This window comes from Ipomoea nil, unplaced genomic scaffold (assembly GCF_001879475.1).
Source record: "Ipomoea nil cultivar Tokyo-kokei standard unplaced genomic scaffold, Asagao_1.1 scaffold1043, whole genome shotgun sequence".
Taxonomy (NCBI): Eukaryota; Viridiplantae; Streptophyta; class Magnoliopsida; order Solanales; family Convolvulaceae; genus Ipomoea; species Ipomoea nil.
This window is the reverse complement of record NW_017617471.1, coordinates 13,904,255-13,930,168: the sequence shown is the minus strand read 5'-3', so window position 1 is coordinate 13,930,168 and position 25,914 is coordinate 13,904,255. Positions and strand designations below refer to the sequence as shown.

At 36.2% G+C, this 25,914-nt stretch overlaps 1 protein-coding gene and 1 long non-coding RNA gene across 3 annotated transcripts; both read left to right on the top strand.

Moving 5' to 3' along the window:
• Positions 1-635: 635 nt before the first annotated feature.
• LOC109182193 lies at positions 636-24,031 on the top strand. The gene is made up of 3 exons (XR_002054340.1): positions 636-648; positions 11,059-11,061; positions 23,884-24,031. It is a non-coding gene; the product is annotated as an uncharacterized LOC109182193 (long non-coding RNA).
• LOC109182191 (glucose-6-phosphate 1-dehydrogenase 4, chloroplastic) lies at positions 16,670-21,879 on the top strand. 2 transcript variants are annotated; one of them, XM_019332291.1, is made up of 13 exons: positions 16,670-16,912; positions 17,170-17,274; positions 17,320-17,416; positions 18,118-18,257; positions 18,475-18,569; positions 18,792-18,906; positions 19,261-19,466; positions 19,563-19,671; positions 19,760-19,800; positions 20,326-20,446; positions 20,524-20,726; positions 20,916-21,116; positions 21,473-21,879. In XM_019332291.1, exons 1-13 carry the CDS (start codon positions 16,793-16,795, stop codon positions 21,708-21,710), a joined length of 1,791 nt encoding a protein of 596 aa, XP_019187836.1. In that variant the 5' UTR covers positions 16,670-16,792; the 3' UTR covers positions 21,711-21,879. The 2 variants fall into 2 exon arrangements, with proteins under 2 accessions (XP_019187836.1, XP_019187834.1); XM_019332289.1 differs by having other exon boundaries at positions 17,170-17,416.
• Positions 24,032-25,914: the final 1,883 nt, after the last annotated feature.

Below are 25,914 nucleotides of genomic sequence, written 5' to 3'. Positions count from 1 at the left end.
ATAGTCAGCTTTAGTTAGTGGTTTATTTGTTTTTACTTACTTTAATTCTATTTTAGCTATTTCAAATTTCTTTATTTTTTATTAAAATATATAAGCACTAAGATTATTTCTTTATCTTTTATTCATTTCGCATTTTTCTTTCTCTCATTATTATATGAATACTTTAACCAATTAAGGAACACTAATTTATAAATACACATTGGGCATTGGTCTAATCGCGCAAAGCGCGGGTCAAAACTAGTATAAGAATAAGGGTCAAATAGGCCATCCTGCACACCAACATGCAATTAGGCCATCCAACTCAAAAAAGTTACAATTAGGTCCCTGAACTACACAAATTTATGCAATTTCTCCAAAAATGACTTGTTTACCTATTGATATGTTGACGTGTCGATTATCAAATTTAAAAATAATTTTTTAACTTTTATTTTAATAATTTTAACTAAAAATTTATTTTAAAATTAAAAATAAAAAAAAATAAAAATAAAATAAAAAACAGCCGGAGACCCCTTCGTCTCCGGCAGTTTTTTTTTTAAAAAATTTATTATTTAAAATTATTAAAATAAAAGTTTAAAAATTATTTTTAATTTGTAACCCACACAACAGGTAAACAAGTCATTTTTTTGTAAAATTGTATGAATTTGTGTAGTTCAGGGACCTAATTGTAGTTTTTTTGAGTTTGGTGTCCTAATTGCATTTTGGTGTGTAGTTGGATGACTTATTTGACCCTTATTCCTTATATATATAATTGAGAAGAGAGAGAGAGAGAATAAACAGATAATGTTTATTGCTAGGATGATTAATAAATGAACAAAAGCAACATATTTATACTAAAGGAAAGCTAATAATTAGGGAACTAATGCTTCATGTAGTGCTATAATCTAGGTCACTCTTCACATTAACTAATCATACATGACACACCACACACGCATGTTTATTTACTGCATTAGTTGACTTGGTTTAATTAATTATAATAATATTATTATTATTATAACATTATAACATTGCTCCTTTAAACCAAGTTGGATATATTGGTCATCCCAATTTCTTTCTTCAATTTAAGAAATGTCTCCATCTTCAACAGCTTCGTAAAGATATCTGCAACTTGACATTCACTTGAACAATACTCAATGTTGATTTGTTTTTCAGCAACCAACTCTCTGATTTTGTGATACTTGATATCAATATGTTTACTGCGACCATGAAAGACTGGATTTTTGGACAACGAAATTGCTGACTTGTTGTCACAAAAAATAGTCGTAGGTGCTTCCTGCTCGTGTTGTAAGAACTCCAAAATTCTCCTCAACCAAACTGCTTGAGTAGCACAGTTTGCTGCAATATATTCTGCTTCTGCGGTTGAAAGTGTTACAATTTGCTGCTTCTTTGAAGGCCAAGAAAATATAGCTGAACCAAGATAGAAGGCATATCCTGATGTGCTTTTTCTAGTCTCAATATCTCCAGCCCAATCGCTGTCTGTATACCCAACAAGTTTCACAGCTTCATTAGTAGAGTAAAAAATTTCATCATTACTCGTACCTTTGACATATCTCAGAATTCGCTTCGCTGCAGCCCGTGATTCTTTTGGTTCTTCCATGAATCTACTAAGTATTCCAACTCCAAAAGAAATATCCGGCCTTGTTGCCACCAGATACCTCAAACTCCCAATTAAGCTTTTTATAAGGCGTGATATTCACATTCTTACCACACTCATTGTTGGTTTTAGAGTTTTTTGGGCCCAGGGAGGTCCAACACAACCTTAGTCGATGGATTCACCTTTCAGAAATAGAAGGGAAACAATAGCTCTGTAAGTATGTGTGTATTTTTGGCCTGATCTTGTCGTTCCCCTTACATTCTTGAGGAGTCCCCTTTTATAGTGGGTCTCCTCGGAATCATTCAAAAGTATACATTTAAGGCCATAAATCGACCTATTAATTCTAAGAGCCGTTGGGCTGCCGTTACTGGGCCTCCCAACGGCTTGCTGGCTGGGCCCCTTAAATGGCCTCTTAAATGCTCTAACGGCTATCTCCGTGTTGCCTGCCCACTTGCGCCGACCTTGCACTCGCGCCGACCTCCTGTCTCTAACCCCTGTCTCCCTTGGGTTTTTCCTCTTCTGGACTTGGCCTTTTTTCTCCCTTTGGGCCTCTCTTCTTCTCGAGCTTATCTTCTTCCTCTTGGGCCCCAAGCCCACGGGGTTCACACCCCCATCAACTAGTCCCTCACTTTCCAATATTGAGCAATTTCCTCAACTCGAATATTGGAAAGTATCCGCCCTTTTACTGCAGATCACTGGAATCGTTCCTCAATCTTTTCTCTTCAATGGCCGGATTGTGGCCGGATCCTCCGTGATCTTCCTGATCCGCTTTAACTCCTCCCTTGCTCCTCAAACCTATAAATGGCGTCTTTGCCTTTGTTTCTCCTCATCTTCCTTGTTAACATGGGTCGTCCACCAATCAAGGGGAAGAAAATCGTCTTCAGGTCGTCGTCCCATTCCCCTCCGGCCAAGCGGTCGAAGTTTGAAAAAGGGAGAAAGAAGGCTCATAAGCCTGCTTCTCGCAAGCACTCCACGGGCTCCACTTCTTTGGGTTCCTAGATGACGACCGAGGCTCCTCCTCCGTCCGCTAATCCTTCTTTTCCGACCGCTGACCCTTCTCCTCTCCAGACCACGGCTCGTGTGACAGCCGAGGATGGGACCTTCGTAGAGGTGGCCGTCCCGGAACAACTAGCTTTCCAGATGACCTTTACCATCCCGCTGCACGATCCTGAAGGACCAGCCTCTGACCTGATGTCGGACGCCGACTATGCACGCTACCTGGAGCTGTATCCAGATGATGAGGCACCCGTGGTCCCGCTTCTGATGCCGGCCTTCTTGGACACTGTCTGCCCTTTTCTTGTTGGTTCTGGTTCATCGGACAAGATGGCTTTTCTGGATGAGCCATCTTCGCGGGAGAAGTGAGTCGCGCAGCCTGAGACATCTGAGCGATTAAGTGTGATGATGAGTGAGGACGAGTAAAGGATCGCGGGGGAATTTACTAAGCATAAATAAATTTCCCCCCTTCTCTCAATGTACTAGACCCCCCCTTTTTCCTTAATAAAATGCATGAATTGTCTTGGCCTTTACGTTTTCCTCTTTCTCTTTTGAGTATACGACTATGCCTATTACCTTCCGACTTATCGGTCGGCTCTCGTGCCACCCGAGGTCTGACACTTGCGGTCCTTCATATCTAAGGGAGATTTACTTTTCAGGTCATGGCAGGAATCTCGCCCTATCCCAGCGGGGTTGATGGGATTTTACACTGACGCATATTCCTGATTTTTTACCACTCCCTATGTTTTTGCCAAGTGATGGTAGTTTTGTTTTTCCCCAGCAATTTGCTCCGAAAAACTCGCATGGCCCGGCTATAAATAGGGCTTCTTTTTCCTTATCTTTCTCACCTTTCTTCCTTGTACCCCTTGCAACCGTTACCATTTCCTTTCCTTCGATATGAGCTACAGGGATGGTGAACAGCATTCCTCTATTCGCCTGAAAGAGCAAGCTCGACTGGAAGAGCTGAGGCAGCGGAGGCTGGCACACGGCGGTCACTTGGTGGGCGACTCAGGCTCAGACCCCATCGTGGTTTCTCCGGACGTTCTGGACGTAGTCCCGGTGGATCCTGCCAGCCGGAGAGTGGACCCGGTGATAAGCGAGCCGCCGATGGATGAGGAAGAAGTATGGGAGGTTCCTCTTCTTTTTGGAGTGGCCATGTCTTCCAGTGCCCAGGAAAGGCCTCTCCAAATGATAGATGATGGGGAGCCGCCGGTTTACGTAGACGACATACCAAATCAAGCTCCAGTTCCGGCTCCTTTCCGACCTCAGTTATTTCTGGAAGGTCCTCCTCCACCTGCTGCGGGGTCTCGTTCTCGTCCATCCGAGGAGCAGGCCAAGTCATGATCCTGCTTTCCTTTTGTGTTTCTAGTCTGTACCAGGGCCAGTGTTCCCATGATGTATGCTCGTCTCTTTTTTAATCAATAAACATTTCTATCCTATTTTCCCTGCTCTGGAGAAAGAATTCTTTATCTAGTAACGTTAAATAAACTCACTGCCTCACCGCGCGTCCTAAGTTTCCTAGACCTAATGTACTTAAGCACCTAGAGTCTGAACTTAATGCCCTAAAGTTTTGTCTTAGGGGTCTTATCCTAGGGTCGAACTTAGGCTCTGATACCAACTGTAACACCCCTGAATTTTAAGATATTTAAAACTTATAAAATAAAGGCGAATCTAATATTTAAATCCCAAACAGAGCATAAACTATCCATAAGTGTCGGGGTGCTATGCCACACCTAGGTTTGAGAACCTAGATGCACAGGCTAAACTAATCGAGTATGGTTAATCCATAAATCAATATTCAAATGCAATCCAAGGCATGCATGCCATCTACTATGCTAGAGCTAATTAAGCTAAGTCCAAAGTTCTGACTAGCGTGCTCCGTAGCTAATGCTCATCACCTGAAAAACATTCGGTGTAACAACCGTCAGCGAATAATGCTGGTAACTCACTCCAACGCGTTAACTACAATATAAGTAGATATAAGAAAATCATTTTGAAACTGGAATACATATATAACTTACGAGACTCTAATTTAAATCCAAGATCAAGACTCAAGACACAACAATAGACTCGATATTATAGAACAATCATAAAGACTAGCATGTGTCCTAAGAACACGATACAAGGCATAATAGACAGACAAGCATATAAATAACAAATAGAGACAACAACGGCATTCAAGGCAATCAGTTAGCAAGTAATCATCAAAGCACACAATCCATCTTCCAACCTTGTAGCTCCCCTCCGTCCTTATACCAGTTCCAACCTATACCTCCAGGCCACCCTTATATCGCCTCCCTTATTCCTCCAGGCAACTACATGCCCCCACCGACAAACCACCTTTCAACCACCACATATCAAGATGGTGCCGCAGTGCCATTCGATCACATGATCCACACGTCTAGTGTCATTCACATGATCCACACGTCTAGTGCCATTCACATGATCCACACATCTAGTACCAATATCAAGGGGTCCGCGCATATAGCCCTGACATGACACCGCAGCACTTATAACCTGACCCATGCTCAACGGCAAGCAGGTCTAAGGTGGATTTGTGCCTTTAGCACAGTAACCGCTAGGCCTGTACCTTTAGTACAATGACCGGGCACAAGTGGTGCCAACCGCCAACAATTCATTTCCACCAATCACAATCTCATCATCATCACCATCATCATTAGTCACATCGGCTATTGCGCAATGACCACGATACTCATCATCATTCAATCAACACATAATCAATCAATAACAATCAAAACATAACAACAACGACACGTACTACACAAATTCCTAGAACGGTATTCAAAACATAAAACGGGACTCATACACGACAAACGGGGTACAACGGGCCACAACGGAACACGGGGAAACATCAAACAGGGAAAAACATCACGAACCACGGCAAGTTTCCAGCGGGTGGGTGGTGGGTGGAGGACCACCCGCCGGCGACTACTCATTGTTCCAGCGGGTGCCTGGCTGGCAGACCACTGCCCGCCGATTGCCCGCTGGAACAGTATATTCGGGCAGCGAGTAGGTGGCGGGCGTTCGTCCCCCCCACTTACCCCCCACTGGTACACAGGCAACTTTTCGGTCCCGGGATCTCTCGTGGAACCCGAAACCATGTCCATACACATTCCAACACATAACGACAACACCACGAATTCAATTAACGGGATTAAATCAAGAGTCGTACCAAATACGTTCTAACACGATTCCTAAACATGCCAAGACTCCACATTAATCATATAACGGTTCAGGAACATCCGGAACCACAAGAACATCAATGAATCTATATGCAAAGTCCTAAATACAAGTCCTAGGCTAGACTCAACACCCGATCATGCATAATCCCACCCAAATATACCAAGAACATCATAATACGAAATTCACGATATAAACCCTAGGGCTCTAGACATAATTAAAACACGAGATCACACATATAATCAATCACAATATCAAGAACATCAAGATTATTAAACAAGCACAATATAAATCCTATGCAAGGGCTCTATCAAGACTCAATCATAGAATTACACATACGATTATCAAATGAGCCAATAAATAAGATATAGTAAGGAAATTAGGTTTTGTTGAGACATGGGTTACGTCTTAGCCCTAATCAATATCCTTGGCTACTAAGGTTCTTCTCTAAGATTCTACTACCAATAGATCTTCCTAGGCTTGATGGTGTGGGATTTCCCTGGCTGGATTACCTGAGAGTATTTCGAGTGAGGGAGAGGAGAAAGAAGGTTATATTTGCTTTCTAATCCCCTATTTATACTTTTAAGGAAAACCTATTCAGAGTCTAAATAGTAATGGCCCGTTTCCTTATTCCCTATGGGCTTAAGGTTCCTGGTTCAGGTAAAGGTCCACGATCCATTGTGGACCGTCCGGGTTAATTAGGATAATTATAATTGGATTAAGTCCCTCTTAATTACTTTAATTAATGGAATTAATTTAATAATTAATTCGGGTTTGAAGGTTGTAACGCGGGGTGTTATAGGTAGCAAATAAGATTATATACCTGCTACACTGCCGCAGATGGAAAGCATTCAACAAACCTCGTACAACAGAAATCCTGCTATGATAAATCTGCTACCTTATCATGATGGACGTCATCTGGTGGCGGCGGCAGCTGAGGTCGGGGTGATGAAGGATCCGTTAATGATGACGAAAGATGAGCCGCCTATGCCTAGCAGTTTGCTATCTTGCCCCCAACCTGTCACCGTGATGAGGCCGTACGATCAGGACCTCCCGGCGGCCGTGATTTCGTACGATCAGGACCAGTGGATGCATTATTCCGATATCCCTAACTACCTACCTACCTTGTAGGTTCAAGCCGGGACTAGTTAGTGCATACAAAAAAAAAAACTTATATTATTCTTGTTTTATTATTATTATTATTATTATTATTATTATTATTATTATTATTATTATTATTATTATTATTATTATTATTATTTGTGTTGAGTGTTATTTAATTTGAATAGTTGAATCTCAAACTTGATTGAGGTTTAAGATTTCTGAAGAGAGGAGACAGATTAGATTACACGTTATATAGCTGTTATGTCAAATAAGTTCTGTCAAAGTGTTATGCAAATCCTAAGTTTAGGGAATTTCTTATTTGAATATATATGAAGATCGAGAATAAATAAAATTTTAATTTCTTGCTTTATTTTAAAAAATTAAAATTAGACCTTTAATTTTTCTTCCCTGCAAAGAATGAACTTGCTTCTTGTCAATTAGTCATGGCCATCAAATCATGAATTGATCATATTCTTTAAAGTGATTATTAAGAACATCTACATACAATAGTTATAACTATCATTTTAATCATCTTTTATTTTATACCCATCTATTAATACAGTATAGTTTTATTTAAATTTAAATAATACTTTAAATTAATTCTACTATCAACAAATATTTTCATTTTTTTGTGTTTGACTGAAAATCATAAAACAATCTTTCTCTATTTAGTTGAAAATTAAACACAACAAAATTATTTATTTTGGTTCATTTTTTAAAAACATGAATATAAATATATTATAAAATTTTTTCTTATAAAATATTAATTATTTTATTAATAATAATTATTTATTATATTTAAATAAAATTATATTATTAAATTTAAGAAAAATTGTCAAATAGGTCCTCAAACTTTAAAAGTTTCAATTTCACACTTGAATTCATTAAAATCGTTTATCCAAATCCGTTTTATCATTTTTGTTTACTTGTTACCATCCACCTGGCACATCTACATCATATTTGATTTATACAATATATTTTGAAAGCGGTTTATACAATATAATAATAATAATAATAATAATAATAATAATAATAATAATAATAATAATAATAATAATAACAATAATTATAATTATTATTATATGGAGTATTTGGTAAATAACTGTTAGCTGATTGGGTTAGTGGCTCTGACTAGTTGATAACATTAACTACTTATAGAAAGATGTTTAATAAATTAGTTGTTAGCTGTGAGTTGATTACATATAACATGACTTTTTAAAAAAAAAAAAAAAAACTGATCGAAAAAACTGCTTTGAGCAACTTTTTGAACTTTAATGTTCTAGAGCAATAAGTTGTACAAAAAGCTAATTAATCAAACACTCATATTGGTATTGACTGAAAGGCTAACTATTTTACCAAATTATATAGAAAAAAAGTCAAATTGACCCCCTAAGTCGAGTGGATAGTGCAATTGGACCCCCTAAGTGAAAAAGGGCTCATTCAAGTCCCCTAAATCGATAAAATTGTTCAATTAAGTCCAATTTGACTTGTTTATCAGGTTAAATTGATGTAGTGTTGACACGTGTCCTTTTTTATTTTATTTTTTAAAACAAAATATTTTTTATTTATTAAAAATTAGAAATAATTATTTATTATAAATAAATAAATAAACTAAACAATTTTTTTTAAATAGCCACCGGCTATCCGCACGTCGGTGGCTGTCTTCTTCACGGACAGCCGGACGGCCACGGCCATCTTCTAGATCTGGAACGAGGGCGGCGGCCATGGCCGTCTTCCTTAAACGGCCGTGGCCGTCCTGCCGGACAGTCACTGCTGTTTGTGAAGAAGACAGCCACCTTCTGTCCGGCGCGGACAGCCGATGGATGTTCTTTTTTTTTTTTAATGGTATAGTTTATTTGTAATAAATAATATTTTTAATTTTTAATAAAAAACATTTTGTTTTAGAAAATAAAATAAAAAGGACACGTGTCAACACTGTATCGAGTTAACCTGATAAACAAGTCAAATTGAATTTAATTGAACAATTTTACCGGTTTAAGGAACTTGAATGAAACTTTGTTCACTTAGGTGATCCAATTGCATTATCCACTTGACTTAGGGGGTCAATTTGACACTTTTTTCAATTATATGTATACCTTATAATAAATTTTTAAAAAGCACATGTATATAATTTTTTTTTTTAAAATATTATATTTTATCTTAACCCTGTGGCGTTGGTTCCCTTGTCAAACACAATCTAGTAGCGCAACCTCCACTACAAGAAATTTCACATTTGGTGATAATAGAAGTTGTCACCAAAACTATCGATTTTGGTCACTATTGAAATTAGTGACCAATTTTTGAAGTCGTCACCTGTCGTCACTATATCCCCCGTCACTATTGTAATAGTGACGACTTTTGAAAAGTTGTCACAATTACTAAGACTTTTGTGACAATGTTTACGTACACTAAAAGTAGTCTTTGAGTGATGTCAATAGTCGTCACAATAAATGTACATTTGGTGACGAAATATGTTATTACAAAAAATTGATCTAGTGATAACTAAAATCATTGCAATTAATTATTTTATTGTGACAACACTTTAGTCACAATACTTATACTTATTTGTGTGAATTGTTATTGACTCAAAAATGATAATCAGTGACCTAAAAAGTTGTAACAAATAATTATTTTGTTGTGACAACAATCATGGTAACAAATATTGTATTTATTTGTGACAAAAAGAAGTTAACTCTGAAACAATCATTGGTGCTAATTAAAGTCGTAACAACAATACTAAAAATTAGTGGCAAAACATGTGTCACTAAAATAAGTTGAAATAGTGTCACTATTGTCAATCTTGATGTTTTTATTGGTGACCATTATTTGGTCACATTTTTTTTTTCAAATAATACTACCCAAATCACCTTTGGGCTTGGATGAGTGGATTGCTTCAACTCTTGAAAAGTATAAGAGAATTTTTGTTTTCTTTAAAAATGCTGAAAGGGAGAGATAGGAAGAAGAGAGGATTTTTTTTTTTTTTTCTTTTGCTAGAAAGATCGGCCAAGATAGGATAAAAGAAGAACGAAAATAATTGTATTGGTCATCATCCTTCCTTAGTCAACTTAATGGGAGAATATTTTAAGTTATACTCCCAATCATATTAATTATAAAGATTCTTATCATATATATCAGTATACAATAAATAAATAAATAAATAAATAAATATATATATATATATATATATATATATATATATATATATATATATATATATATATTACATAATAGTTCACACGTTTTCCATATATATATATTTATATCTAATATTATCCTACCTATTATAAATATATCCTACATGACACACACATATATACTTAATTATACTACCTATTATAAATATATACTACACGACACACATATATATACTTTTTTGAAAGTAAACTGCTGCATATATTAATCAATCAAAGCTGAAACAAAAGTAGGAGGATCATCCTCCCACACCGAAGAGTACGCCTGTAATGAGGCTGACTGAGCTAACGAATGAGCTAAAACATTTAAAGTACGAGGAATATAAATAACAGAACAAGAAACTAATAGATTCATCAAGTCCCGACATGCTGAAACAGCTAAACCATCATAAGTGCGAATCTCCATCGCTGAATTACTGAGAGCGTGGCACAAGTTTGAACAATCTGACCGAAGCACCACATCCATGACCCCACGATCTCTAAGCCAGGAAAGGGTCTCCTTACATGCGTAGGCCTCCGCCATAAAGGGTCCTTGACATAACGGCAAAGGGCCGTTTTTGGCTGCAATAAAACTCACATCCGCGTTTTGCAATACAATGCCATACGCCCCCCTTCTTGTTTCGGCCGAGAAGGCCGCATCAAAAGAACACCACAGTGCGGCAGATTGCCCAGCAGCGGTAGCCCGTGCAGCTGTCTGCTGCTGCCTTCCCGTACGAGCCGTAGCCGCGCGCCACGCATGAAGAGACGCCATCGCTCTCTCGTACACATGCCGTGGCCTACCCACCTTATGCTCCCAAACCGCCGAGTTTCGTTGCAACCATATGTGGTACAAAATAACCACCATAGCAGTAAATTGATCCTCATCAACATTTTGCAATACCAATTCGAGCCATACACCAAAATCGTCTCCCACCGTACTCTGCACAATAAAGCCCGAAATATTCCACACACATTTAGAATAATCACATTGTACCAAAGAGTGTAAAATATTTTCAGCACAGAGCACACAAAGGGCATGCTAATGGGACTTCTACCCTTCTACTATATAAATTAATAGTGGTGGGAAGCACTCCCATCACCGCTCTCCACAAGAAAACCTTCCACTTAGGGGGTGCCTTCGGGTTCCAAATTTTATTCCAAGATGTAAAAACACCGAGGGGTACAATAACGGTTCCCATTAAATCACGGTAAGCGGCTTTTACTGTATAAACTCCTTTTGGGTCCCCATGCCAATACCACATATCATCATAGGCAGGGCTAATTGGTATCGCAGCAATTCGCTCAACCTCCCCAGCCGAAAACAGCTCATTTAGCAACGGAATGTCCCAGGTAGAGGATGCTGAATCTATTAATCCAGAGACTTTAACTTCCCCTAAATGAGGAGGTTTCTCCGACACAACCCTTGGCTCCGAATCACATAATAACCACGGATCACCCCAAACCAAAGTGGAGTATCCATTTCCAATCCTCCGCTTGATATTACGAGTAATAAGTCCCTGGGCAGCCATTATACTCCTCCAACAATAGCTAGGATTATTTCCAACTGAGGCATTCAAAAAATTTGTATTTGGGTAGTACCTGGCTTTATATACCTTTGCCACCAAAGATTGGGGGTTAGTCAGAAACCTCCAGCCCTACTTGCCCAACATAGCTACATTGAAAGCTCTCAAATCTTTGAAACCCAACCCCCCGTATTTCTTTGGTATACTCATTTTATCCCAGGCAAGCCAATGAATCCCTCCCTCATCCCTTCCATTGCGCCACCAGAATCTATTCATTACACGCTCCAGGTTCGTGCACAACGAGTCAAGCAATAGGAACACACTCATAGTAAACGTTGGCATTGCTTGCGCAACAGATTTCAACAATATTTCCTTCCCTGCCTGAGACAAAAGCTTCTTATTCCAGGACCCAATCCTCTGCCTCACCTTATCCTCCACATATGCAAACACCGCACGCTTATTCCTCCCCACAAAAGCCGGTAACCCTAAATATTTTTCAAAGTTTACCGCTTGATGAACCCCAAAAACCGCAGACACCATGTCCCTTTCTGCTTGTTGAGTGTTCCTACTAAAACAAATATTTGATTTATGATAGTTAATGGTCTGACCAGATAGCTCCTCATAAAAAGAAAGACACCACTTAACTGCCTGTGCCTCCCCAACATTCGCCTTAAAAAACAAGAGACTGTCATCCGTAAAAAAGAGATGTGACAGAGCAGGAGCCCCTCTCGCCACTCTCAATCCATGCACGACACCCCTATCCTGAGCCTGCTGTAATAACAAAGATAACCCCTCTGCACAGATAATAAACAAATATGAGGATAAAGGATCCCCCTAACGGAGCCCACGGGACGGGGTTATCTGACCTCCAGACACACCATTAATCATAACATTATACGATACTGTAGTAACACATTCCATAATTAGATTTACCCACCCCACCTGGAAGCCTAAAGCCAACATCATCTTTCTAAAAAACGACCACTCCATCTTATCGTAGGCCTTCGCCATATCCAACTTCAGGGCTCCCCATCCCACCTTACCCAACTGCTTTCTGTTCAGGAAATGGCCTACCTCAGTAGCAACCAATATATTATCCGTTATGAACCTGCCAGGGATAAACGCACTCTGCGAAACAGAAATAACCTCACCCAACAGAGGCTTCATACGATTAGCAATAACTTTTGCAATTATCTTATAAACAACATTACTCAGGGCAATCGGGCGGAGATCAGTCACCACCTCAGGGGACTGCATTTTTGGAATAAGCACAATATTCGACTCATTAAGACCAACTGGCAAAGACCCAATATTTAAGCATTCCAGCACACAATCAGTTACATCTGTCCCAACAATGTCCCAAAACTTCTGATAAAAGCCCGGATTCATTCCATCCGGACCCGGAGCCTTATCTGGGAACATAGAAAATAAAGCATCCCTAACTTCTCCCGGATCATAAGGCCGATTCAACCAATCATTATGGGACTGAGTTACACGAGTGGGGATATTGGCAAAAAAATCCGTCCCATCATTCACATTCGGATTAGCAGTAAAAATGTCATTAAAATAATTCATTATGACTGGTTTCACAGCATCCCCATCTACCCAACCACCCAACTCATCCTTAAGGCGTAAAATAGTATTCTTACGTTTACGGGCAGAAGCATACCTGTGATAGAAGCGTGTATATGCATCCGCCCCACGAAGCCAATGCTGCTTAGCTCTCTCTGCCTCCAGAATACATCCTCCTGCTTCTCAAGCCTTACTAGTTCAGTTTCCAGTCGGCGAAACTCGGCTAACGCCTGGGGGCTCATACAACCCCGACATTTCATCTGTTGTTTCTTGAGGCTAGCGATCCGCTCCCCAAACTTGTAGAAACGATCACCACCCCACCTCTGGAGCTTCATATCACATCTCTCCAAACGGGCCTGCAAATCCTCCACCCCATATCCCCACGCCTCCTCCACCACCTCCCTACAATCTTCATCTAGCAACCAGGCCATCTCAAAACGGAAATGCCGCGGGCCAACCCACACACACATATATACTTAATTATACTATATATATTTTACAAATAATATATGTACATACGTCACACATATAATACGTAAGTATAAAAAATATACATATACAATTATATGACCCAAAATAATATATACACATTTTATATTAAAATAATTATTTTGTATTTCAAAATAATACACATATACTTATAATTAATCAAAATTATAATTATACATACTTTATTATATATTTATTTATAACAACAATAATAATAGGATAAAAATGATGTGATTTTATTTTTAAAAGGATTGATCAGAAAGGAAATGGGTGATCAATCAGAAAAAAAGAAGAATTTAGAAAGGCTAGAAAAACCGGGTATCACACTTTTTCATAGTAATATTTCATTGTTGTTTTCCATGATGGCAGAATGCCTAGGATCCCATCACAGCAAAATGAACCACAAAAAGCGATACAAAATTCCTCAATGATTCAAATGATTTAGGAGTAATAATTCAGTTAATTTGATTAATTTTATTCAAACTAATTGAATTTTCATTTTGAGAAATTGTTATATAATCAACCAAACTAAATTATACTTTAACTAATTTGATTAATTTGTCCAAATAACTAATTTTTTATTATATATAATTTATTTTATATTATATATTTGATACAATCATATTGTAAAAATTGTACTACGTTACATTGGATATCTCTTAATGTACAAATAGTAGACTAATGTCGTTAGGATAGTCATTCGATTAATTTGATTAATTTTGAATCAAACTTTGGGATGAAGACGCCATATTGATAGTAGAACAAGCAATTCATAGGAATTGATGTGACAAATTAGTAAAATAAATGATACTGAACTTATTTGTCACAAAAAAAGTTTAAAAATTTGTGATTATAAAATGTATTTTCACAATTACATTTATTTTAAGAGGCACTAAATAGTTGCATTTGAAGTGACCACAATATTTAATACATAGTTCACACCAAATTACTTGACACCTACTTGAATGCAATTTTAGTGGCAAACATTAATTACAACATAATTTCAGATAATATTAGCTATTTAATTATAGGGACACTGTCATTGTAACAACTAATTACTCATCACAATTATCATAAATTAGTGACAAATCTTGAAATCAACATAAATATCATCACAATTTAGCAATTTTTGTTACGGAATTATAGAGCGTCACAAATATTTTTAACAATTTCGTCACAAAAAGTGATAATATTAGTGACAATAATATTTTTTCTCACAATTGTTTCTCATTTCTAATTGTACTAACATATTGTATTTTTATTGACAAAAAAAAAGTTGTCACAAATATTATAAACAAGAGTGACCAACAACTATTTTTCACAAAAAATACAAACATTTGTGTCCACATAATATTTTGTCGCAATTACATTCGTTCCCGCCATAATTATAATGCCGCCAAAATGCACATACATTTAGTGACAACAAATAGTGACAACGTATGTTACGACACTATTATTCTAGTAATAGTGACAACGTATGTTACGACACTATTATTCTAGTAATAGTGACAACTTATTCGTAACAAATACTTTCTTGTCACAATTACCATACTATCCGTGACCAAAAAAAAGTTATCACAATTATCCCACAGAATAGTGTCGACTTATTTTTTGGTCACAAAAAGCGTATTATTTGTGACTAAATTATGAAGTGTCACAAAAGATTGGTCACTAAATGTCTTCATTCTTGTAGTGTTCGCAGGGGAAGCCGGGGGGCTAGCCAAAGGGAGACGGTGGCGTCGTCGTCATAGGGCAAGGTGTCCGTGTCTGTTGCGTCGGTGTTGGGGAGAGCAGGGGATCGGGGGGAGGCGGTGTCGTCGTCGCTGGGGAGGGCGTCCAAATTTGTTGTGTTGGCTGCTGCTGCTTAAGTATTTAGTGATTTAAGATTATATTTTCACCTTTTTGGTATATATTCAGCTTGTGGGTGTATAGTTTTTTTTTTTTTTTTTTTTTTTTTTTTTTTTTTTTTTTTTTTTTTAACTGTGTAAGAGAGGAAATAAATACTCAATTATGTTATCTTTTATTTTTTTAAAGATTTTTTTTCTAGGTAAGTCATCATTTTTTCCATATTAAGTACTACCTTCGTCTCATTTTATGTGTCTGGTTAAATTAACAAGGATTGACTAAAGTTATTTTTAATTTAATTTTTTATAATATTAAGTTTAATATTAATATACAAAATTTATATACTCCGTATTTAGAAACTACACTAGAAGTACTATTAAACACAAAAAAAATTAATTTTTTTTTGAAAGGACAAAAAATCAAATTTAAAAAAAGTAAAAAATAATAAAGAAAATAAACAAAGAAGAAATAGTTGGTTTGACCAATCAATAGTAAGTAGGACACATAAAATGGGACAGATGGAGTAATTATCTAGAATATAATGATTTATAATGATTTAAGTATATAGTAAAATTATAATTATCAAAGTGTACTGTCGTTTAAATTAACAAAATGCACATAGACAACAATTTTAAAAATTGTTGTCTTTGTAGTGCTGTGTATTCAAGTGTGCTTAAAGAAAACACACCAACGGTTAAATAAAACCGTTGTCTTTTCAAAAAAGAAAAAATTGCACATAGACAACACACTTATACCAACGGTTAGGTAAAAATCGTTGTCTTTGACAAAAGTGTTGAATCAAATACAATGATTTTGGACAAAACTGTTATCTAGTGTTGTCTATGCGCATTTTTATTGTAGTTAAACCATTATATGTGTTTGTGTTAACATGTTATGTGCTTTCAATTTATTTATAGATATATAAACAGTTAATTGCATTATAAAATATATTAACAGAATGTTATTTTTTATCAAGAGTCCACGATATAAGTTATACCCTATTCCATAATATATATATATATATATATATATATATATATATATATATATATATTTTAAATATTACTGGCTCTATTACATTGTAGAGTCACAGCCTTCCATCCAAATGGAAATCCAATCCGAGTACCATTAGACTACATAGTCTTGGTCTATTCCATAATATATAATTTGCCCCTTTGTTTAAACTTGTAAGAAATCCTCAAAATTGTGCCAACGAATCTAACACTCTAGTTAAATCGTCGACATGTGAAGTGCCGCGAACCGGTTCGGAGAATCCAAGGCTCTGGATTCTGGAATCGAGCTCAATGGCGGCAGCTCTGTCCCTCTCGTCGTTCACTGTATCGCCGGAGCGTTCAATTAACGCGTCACCGTCGTTCCTTTTTCGGAACATCGCCGCCTACGCTGCACCCATCCGTATTTTTCCTGTACTTTTCCAATCAATTTTTTTTCCCCTTTTCAGCACACCTTGAGTTCAAACTAATATATATATATATATTGGTAAACCAACTATACTACTTCAATTTCCTGTACTAAAATGAGTATAAATTCGATTTCCCTTGATGATACTATGTTTATGCATACGTTAAATTTCATAGATCAGTTACCTAGTTGAACTCTAAGGAATGGTCACTAGTTTTCAGTTTTATGGTAATTTAAAGAATTTATTGCTATATATATGCAGGTAACAGCAAAGTATGCAAGTATATGTTCATATAGTGGTAATATATCCTTGAACAATTGTTATGGCATGAAAGTATGGATGTTTGGGAATGGGAATTTTCAATGGCATAATAAAATAAGTGAGCAGAAAAACGACTTCAAGAATTTTCAATATCAAGGCAGGGTCTGGGCAATGAGCCTTTCAGGAACAACTCCATTGCATGATGGAGAACATGTTGCAGTATCTTCAGCAGCCATTCTATCAAATGGTTAGCATCAGAATCATTTCTGGTCTGAATTGTTTTTTTTTTTAAACCTAATTTGGTGCTCGACTATAGTGGTTTTTTTAGTCCGAAACGACTTTTTATGCTTAATTAGGTCCTGGATTTTGATTGTTTTACTTAATTGAGTCATCTGTTGAGATGGCTTGGTAATTTTAACTCTATTAATACCCAATTTAGTCCTCGACTATAGTAGTTTTACCCAAGTTAGTCTTCGACTATAGTGGTTTTAACCAATTTAGTCCACGACTATAGTGAATTTTCTCGATTTAGTCCTTGATTCTAACAGCCGTCAGTCGAGGACTCAATTGGGTAAAACCATCAAAGTCGATGACCTAATTAAGCACAAAAAGTCATTTAGGACTAAATTGAGAAAAACCACTATAATCTAGGACTAAATTGGGTATTAACTCCTTTTTTTTTTTTTTTTTTTTTTTTTTTTTTTCGTTTCTTTTTTTGTATAGTTAAAGAAAAAGAGACCACACTGCATAAAACAGATTTTGACATGTTCTTTAAATTCCAGGATAACTAGCTCACAAGCACAAAGCAAAATATGAACTTTTCTCCATTGGTTCTCCTATAACATTTCCTATGAAAAGAAATTACTTAGCCTTTTTACAAGATGAAGAAGAAAAGTTGATTTCTTTAAAGCAGTAACTCACTTGAAATTTCATTCATTCTTGTTCCAGTCTCAAGCCTCACTGATGGCACTCAGATTGGAAGATCACCTGCTATTAGCATTGCTGTTATTGGAGCTACTGGGGAGCTAGCTCGGAGAAAAATTTTCCCGGCGCTGTTTGCTCTGTATTACAGTGGTCAACTACCAGAGGTAATCCATTCATCTCTACTTGATTTTTTTTTTTCTTTTTGATAAAATGTCCACAAGATTCCAGGATAAAACTACTTGAAGATACCCTGTTATATTAGTTGAAGATTGGGAATCCTGTTGTAATTTCCAATGAACATTCTCTTTTTGTTTAGATTGAATTAATCTTGTGTGTGTTCTTTCTTGATTTGTTGTCGTATTGGCTTGCTTGTTGCTACAGAATTTTGCTATATTTGGATATTCAAGGAAAGAACTAACGGATGAAGACCTGAGAGCAATAATAGCCACAACTTTAACTTGCCGCATTGATGAACAGTACAATTCTCTTCGTTTCTTTTGTTTTTTCTTCAATAAAAAAAATTCCTATAAGCTGGAATCGATTATCTTCCAGCTTTTGTGTTTATCAGATAGGACAATGCATGGATTTCTAATGATTAAGACCAGAAAGTGGGGTAGGGGAATACAAATTGTGTGAATGTATTTCTGGGTGTTTGACATGCAATATTTTGTTTAATGCCATCAAAATGTACTTTGCAGACAGAATTGTGAAGACAAAATGGAAGCTTTTCTCAAAAGAATTCACTACCTTAATGGAGGGTTCAACAACAGAGAAGGAATGTTAAAGCTCCATGTCCTAATGGAACATGTTGAAGTAAGTTTTTACTGAATATAAGATTGTCCGGTGATAGGGTTTACCATTATGTTTTGTCTAATTTTTTGTGGTGACAAGGGAAACCCGCAGCTACTACCTGAGGGTGTGCACTGGGTAAACCCCGCCTTGTGACCCTAGCTGGCAAAGGACCACAAGAAGGTAAACCAGTCTAAGTTGTCCATAGCTGACCGGCTCAAACCAAAAAGGCTGGGATTCGAACTCGTGACTTTGTGGTTACAAGTTTGTATCTTTACTTCTTTAGCCATCTTGGATGGGGTTACCCGCTACCTTTTGTCTACTTAGCTCTCAAGAATGTGGATGATAGTCCATTCTGTAACAACATAATTACTGCAGGGGAAGTTTGAAACAAACAGGATATTTTACCTTTCTGTGCCCCAAGAAGCATTGTCAGATGTTGCGCTGTCAATTGCTGAACATGCCCAGACTGAGAAGGGATGGAATCGTATAATAATTGAAAAACCGTTTGGTTGTAATTCATTGTCTTCTCATCGGTTGACAAGTTCTCTTCTTTCGAACTTTGAGGAGAAGCAGTTATATAGGTCTGAATGCATTTGTCTTGCATGTGCATAGGGATATATCTACCTCTAATAATTCTAAACTATCATTATTCACCTTTGTCTGCTCTTAATTTTCAGGATAGATCATCTTCTAGGAAGGAACACTATCGAAAACCTCACTGTCCTAAGATTCTCTAATCTTGTTTTTATGCCATTATGGAACCGTAATTACATTCAAAGTGTACAGGTACTAATATTACCATAGATTAAAATTTTCCAAATCTGCTTATCTATCTTACCTCTTTTCTTGACATTCTACTAAATACGTTTGTCAGGTCATATTTTCTGAAGAGGTTGGGATGCAAACTCCAACAGGGTAACAAATTTCTGTTACTCAATCTGTGTAAGAGTTACGGAGTAATACTCAATTTAGTCCTGGACTATAGTGGTTTTTCTCGATTTAGTCCTAAATGACTTTTTGTGCTTAATTAGGTCCTAGACTTCGGTGGTTTTACCCAATTGAGTCCTCGGCTATTAGAATCAAGGACTAAATCGATGAAATCACTATAGTCGAGGACTAAATTGGGCAAAACCACTATAGTCGAAGACTAACTCAGGTAAAACTACTATAGTCGAAGACTGAATTGAGTATTAATAGATGTGAAATTACCAAGCTATCTTAACAGATGACTCAATTGGTAAAACCATCACAGTCGAAGACCTAATTAAGCACCAAAAGTCGTTTAGGACTAAATCGAGAAAAAATCACTATAGTCTAGGACTAAATCGAGAAAAAATAACTATAGTCGAGGACTAAATTGGATATTAGCTCATCTGTATAATGTCTTTCTACTATGAATGAATTTGTCTAAAATTGGTCTTGTTATCATTATCTTCACAGCCATCTTGATGCCTCTGGTATAATAGGTGATGTTGTACACAGTCACATACTTCAGACTATTGCTTTGCTTGCTATGGAACCTCCTGTCACACTAGATGGCGAAGATGTTCGTAATGAAAAGGTGAATCTCCTACATATGTGCGTTGAATCTGAAATTCAAATTTGTATTGTCGAATTTAATCAGAAGCATTTACTTAGGTCAAGGTATTGAGATCAATCCGAAAAATAGAACCCTCTGATGTTATCCTTGGACGATATGACGCCAATCCTAAAGGTCAGGTTGATGGTAATTTGAGCAATCTGGCACCGACATATTTTTCTGCTGCTTTGTACATTGACAATGCACGTTGGGATGGTGTACCTTTTCTAATCAAAGCTGGCCGAGGACTCGACAAAAATAGGTGAGATTATAATTGCTCTTTTAGTGATAATATTAATGGTGTTGCTTTTATCATGAAATAATTTCCTTCCTCTTGGGGAAGAAAAAGAGGTTATCTTTTATTTTCTTGAATCCTATAGTTGAAGTATGAAGACTTGAAGGGAAGATTTTCTTTTCACTGTTGAATCAAATTTAACTATTAAATCTACAGAGTTGAAATTCGCATACAATTTCGTCATGTCGCTGGGAACCTTTACCATAAAGACAATCTGCGTAGTGTTGAGCTTGCTACCAATGAGTTGATTTTACGCGATGTGCCTGAAGAGTCGATCTTAGTCCGTATTAATAACAAGGTTCCAGGACTAGGCATGCAATTGGATGCATCAGAATTGAATTTGCTTTACAAGGACAGGTAATCTTTTAAATTGATACATACATTTGCTTCTTTGCCCCAACACCCTCTCACACAAGTGAACACTAGAATAGGGGACAACCTCAGTCAAGTTGGCTAAGGATATAAACTTGTAACCACAAGGTCACGAGTTCGAATCCCAACTTTCTTGGTTTGAGCCGGTTAGCTATGGGCAACCTAGACTGGTTTACTTCCTTGTGATCTTTTGCCAGCTAGGGTCACAAGACAGCGGGTTTACCATAGCTAACCAGTCTTTTGTCGGCTAGGGTCACAAGACAGCGGGTTTACCTAGTGGCTGTGGGTTTCCTTGATTCCCGTTTTAGTATACGAGTGGTTTCATTGTTTTGGGCGATCAGGTATGACATCGAGGTACCTGATTCATACGAGCAACTTCTGCACGATGTCATAGACGGGGACAACCACCTGTTCATGAGAAGTGACGAGGTTGCGGCTGCCTGGAATATATTGTCGACGGTGCTGAATGAGATGGGCAATAGCAACGTAGTGGTAGAGCAGTACAAGTTGGGAAGCAAGGGTCCAGATGGGGCTGCTGATATCTGGGCAAAGCATGGAGTTCAGTGGTTGGATGAGTAGGAAGGGCTCCCCATATCATATAATACAGATTCAAGGAGAAGAGTTGTTAAGACAGCATTTGTGAATTGTGATAAACCTTCACCATTGCTGAGTGGTATCCACTATGATGGCAATAAATGTTTTTTGTTTTTTAAAGTTCGCGTTGTAGAAGATCACTAGTGTGATGTTGTGAAAAATATGAGGGTATGTTCAGTTGTTATACAGGCATGGTTGAAAATATTGCTAGGCACACCTTGGGTGTCCGGGGGCACTTAGCGCCTAGGATGTTTAGGCGACGATTAATCACTGCCTAGATGTCCATCTATTTTTTATTTTTTTAAAATTTGTTTAAAATTTTTAGATTTTGTAAGACTTGGTAATTATAAAATATTTAATACTTGAATAGTTAATACTAAAATATTAAATATTAATCAAAAAAACATCTAGAATTTGAACAATTTAAGATTATTTAAGTGAAATAACCCATTTAATTAAAAAGAGAACAATAGTTAATCAGCCGACTAAATGGTCTAGGAGGCTAGTCGGCGCTTAGGTGACCTAGTCGATCGCCTAGACCACTAATTACGATGATACGTTAGGCGGTCGGTCAGTGACTAGCGCCTAGTTGTTGATTAATTGGCGTCTAGGTGAGATTTTTGCAATATTGATTACATTTACAGAATATGTTAATTGCAGAGGCACATAAGAGGTTGGTTAACATGTTATGTGTCTTCAGTTAATAGTTTTTGTGTCTGTAATTATCATGTGATGTATCTTCAATTTTGATACGAGTATATCCACAGTAGAAGAAGGTGAAAATCAAGAATTGGGAGAAAGAAAAGAAACAACCCATGCTACTATGCCAAGGAGAAAACGAAGGAAACCGGCATGGATGGTTGATTACATTTGTTAGACTAAGTTTATTCGTAATAGGATACATTAGTTTAGTCTATTAATTAGGAATCATAGTCCTAAGCATAATAGGAGTAACTTAGTATATAATCACCCAGCATGCTAGGGGGAAAGACATGCGAATTATTATTATCTTTTTCTTCTCTACTATCATCTTCCTTCTCTGAAATCTCTCTCCCTCTCTCTCTGATTTTGCCCTCCCCTAATTCCATCTTTGGAGTCTGCACCCACTCAAAGCGGTGCCGGCTCGATACGAGTTCGTATCAAATTTATTTACAAGTATGGAAACTATCAGGTACAAAATGTGTTAATGCAAGGTAGACCATGGTCTATAGTATAATTTGCCGAGTATGTTGGGCATTGCACATCATCCTTCACCTTTGGGCTGCCATGTGAGGAGAAGATGCAAAGAAATTTAACAGAATAGACAAAGGTGGGCGAAATTGTATTAAAAGTTGGCTAGTTGGCAACAAGTGGGGCAGCTATTGACTCGCGGTTTTTGACTTGTTAAATTACAATTTTGCCCCTACCAAATTATTATTTATTATATTGTTCATGATTTTTTTTTTTTTTTTTAAAGTAAAAGAACACAACTAAAATTTTATAATTAATGAATTGTCTTAATATTTTTTTTTTAATACAATGAATTGTCTTTATGTTAATGTTAGTTTAATGAAATTTGTAATAAAGGACCAAATAGGAAAAATTGAATAGAAATAAAAAATAAATGTGATGATGCAAAATCAATTGTAATATTAAAATTGAAATTTGCATTCAAAATTAGTACGGTTTTTGGTTGAAGTGGAAATGGGATAGGGACATTAACTTCTTTAAAAATGATATTTTTACACGGTTGTCGCCTCCGTAAAGCAAGCGGATCAGAGTTCGTGTTCGATCGTCTTCCCCTGCCGCCATTTTAACTGCAGACAGTGTGTCTTCATTGTCTTTTCTACCTTCACTGTCTTCTCTTCCATTCTTTGCCTTCACCATCGGTTACACTTACGCCTTGCCCCACCCTTCCATCTCCACCGCTACCGATAGTTACTCCCTTATTTTCGCACTGTTGTTTTCCTTTGCTTTGTTTGACTGGTTTAATTTTGTTTGCAGTTTCTGTGTTTTTCCGCTCATTGTTTTGACGAGTTTTTACCTCTCGTTTAATTGACGAGTTCTTTCTCATAAAGCGTGAAACGATAAAACTAGTCATGGTGTATGTGAATCTCATCTTGGGTGACAAACATGACAATAGAAAAGAAACTCCTCTGAACTATGATATGCAGTTCAGCCCGATGGATATATTGTCAATGTATAGAAGAATGGAAATAGATACTCAGGTGGTGTGCAAGACTATTCAACTAGTGTCAGTCTTGGGTACGTTTGACCAAATCATTAAAGAAGCTTTAAGTTCCTCCAAAGAATTCAGCTTCAAATTTGTGAAATCGAATCAAGTTTTCCCTAAGAAAGTTGTTTCTATGTTTGACTATAAGGAATGTTTGACCATTCCATCGATCTTTATTGTAAACCTTTCAGCCTATGATTAATGAATTAGTTTCTTTATTCTAAAATAAAAAATAAAATAAAAAATCTAGTCCCATGAAAGAAGATGCGATGAAATAGTTGAGTGAATATTTTGCAAAGCCTCCCTATGCAAAGCATTTTTTTTCAACTACTATATAGTATGATGATACTTCTATTACCATTTCAAATAGGTGGTCACCGGATCAAACTTCAGTGATGAGGCATTGATTCATTGGTCTGAAAAAAGAAAAAAAAACATGTTTTTTAAAAAAATCATCATTTAACAACCAAAAGAAGAAAAAAGAAGAAGCAAGAATCAAAGAGATGTCATGGTATGGACGTCACACACTCACACATGACACACCATTAGGTATGATAGTTGTCGTGAGCAATGATAAAGTGAAAGATTCTTTGTCATCAAAAATGCCAATTGAATTTACTAAACGTCACCGGGTTGTTGACTTGTTGGCCGCCCGTGAATTTTCAGGAGGACAATTTTATCACACCACCATTAAATAATTTAATTCATAAGGGAATTTTCAACGGTGGAGATTAAATAAGAGAAAAAGAGTGAAAATTAAAAATGGAAAAACATAATTGGAAGAGAGAGAATATTATCCATCAGAGACAAAGATCCTGTTTGGTAAATGGCTATTAACTAATAATTGTTTTGTTAGCTGATTAGATTAATTAGAGAGTATAATTAGTTGATAACATTAGCTGATTGTTGAAAGGTGTTTAGTAAATTAGCTGTTAGTTTATAAGTGTTTGGTAAAATTTTTTTTCTCAAAAAGCTAATTGAAAAAATTATTTTAATTAGCTTTCTGAATTTTAACATTTTGGAATTATAAAAAAAACGAATTAACCAAACACTTATATTAATTTTTTAACTAAATAAAAGAGCTAATAATGATTAAATAAGTTAAAATTAACCTATAAGCTAATTATTTTACCAAATACCGCCAAAGTTGTCTCCGAAAGAAAAGGGAAGTATAGCCCAAACGCGCATATATGGTGGGAAACTGGGATCAGGCTGCCATTAAAATAAAATAAAAAAAAAAGTTTTTTTGTTTTGTTTTTTTTTTTTTTTTTTCATAGCCGCTTTGCAACGGCAAATGATTGTGTGTGTGTGTGTTTTTTTTTTCAGTTTTTTTTTTTGTTATTCTATTTTTAAATTTTTTTAAATATTTGAATTTATTTTTAAAATTTTTCTTCCCAAAATTTTAAAATTTTTAATTGTATTAATTGTTGCTATATATGATATTTAAAATCTTTTACTCAGTTCCAAATGTTAATAGACGGTTTTGAAGGCAAATATTAATTTATTAAATTATATTTTGATTAGTTTATGAAATAAGATATTTATAATTCAATAAATATTTTATTTTCTTATTTAAATTTATTTTTATTTAAAATTATAATTATAATTATAATTATAAAGTTGAAATTATTAATTATAGAGTAGTGGATAAAATAATAAATGATGTGTAGGGAGTGTGGATGGTAGGGTCCACAAAAAGCGAGAACATGGAAGAAGGGTTTGAGAGAAAATAGGAGAGGAGATTATAAGGTGATGTGGATGTTAGGAACATTTGTAATTTAGATTTTGATGATATTAAAAGTTAGGAATTTTAGTCTCCTATTTATTTTATCTTTTAGACTTAGATCAATTTTGCTCAATTTTGAATAATTCGAATAGTAACTCCAAAGGTTACGTTTCAATTCGGATAGTCTCAACAAAAGTTTGAATAGTGTAACTCGAATGGTTACCTTTCGAATAGCTTGAAGATGAAGACCT

Excerpts from the sequence above, each read along its gene's own strand:
- LOC109182191 (XM_019332289.1), top strand. The coding sequence starts at position 16,793 with ATGGCGGCAGCTCTGTCCCTCTCGTCGTTCACTGTATCGCCGGAGCGT. Across the intron at positions 16,913-17,169 it reads CACCCATCCGTATTTTTCCT|GTAACAGCAAAGTATGCAAG; the intron begins GTACTTTTCCAA and ends ATATATATGCAG. Across the intron at positions 18,258-18,474 it reads ACAGTGGTCAACTACCAGAG|AATTTTGCTATATTTGGATA; the intron begins GTAATCCATTCA and ends TTGTTGCTACAG.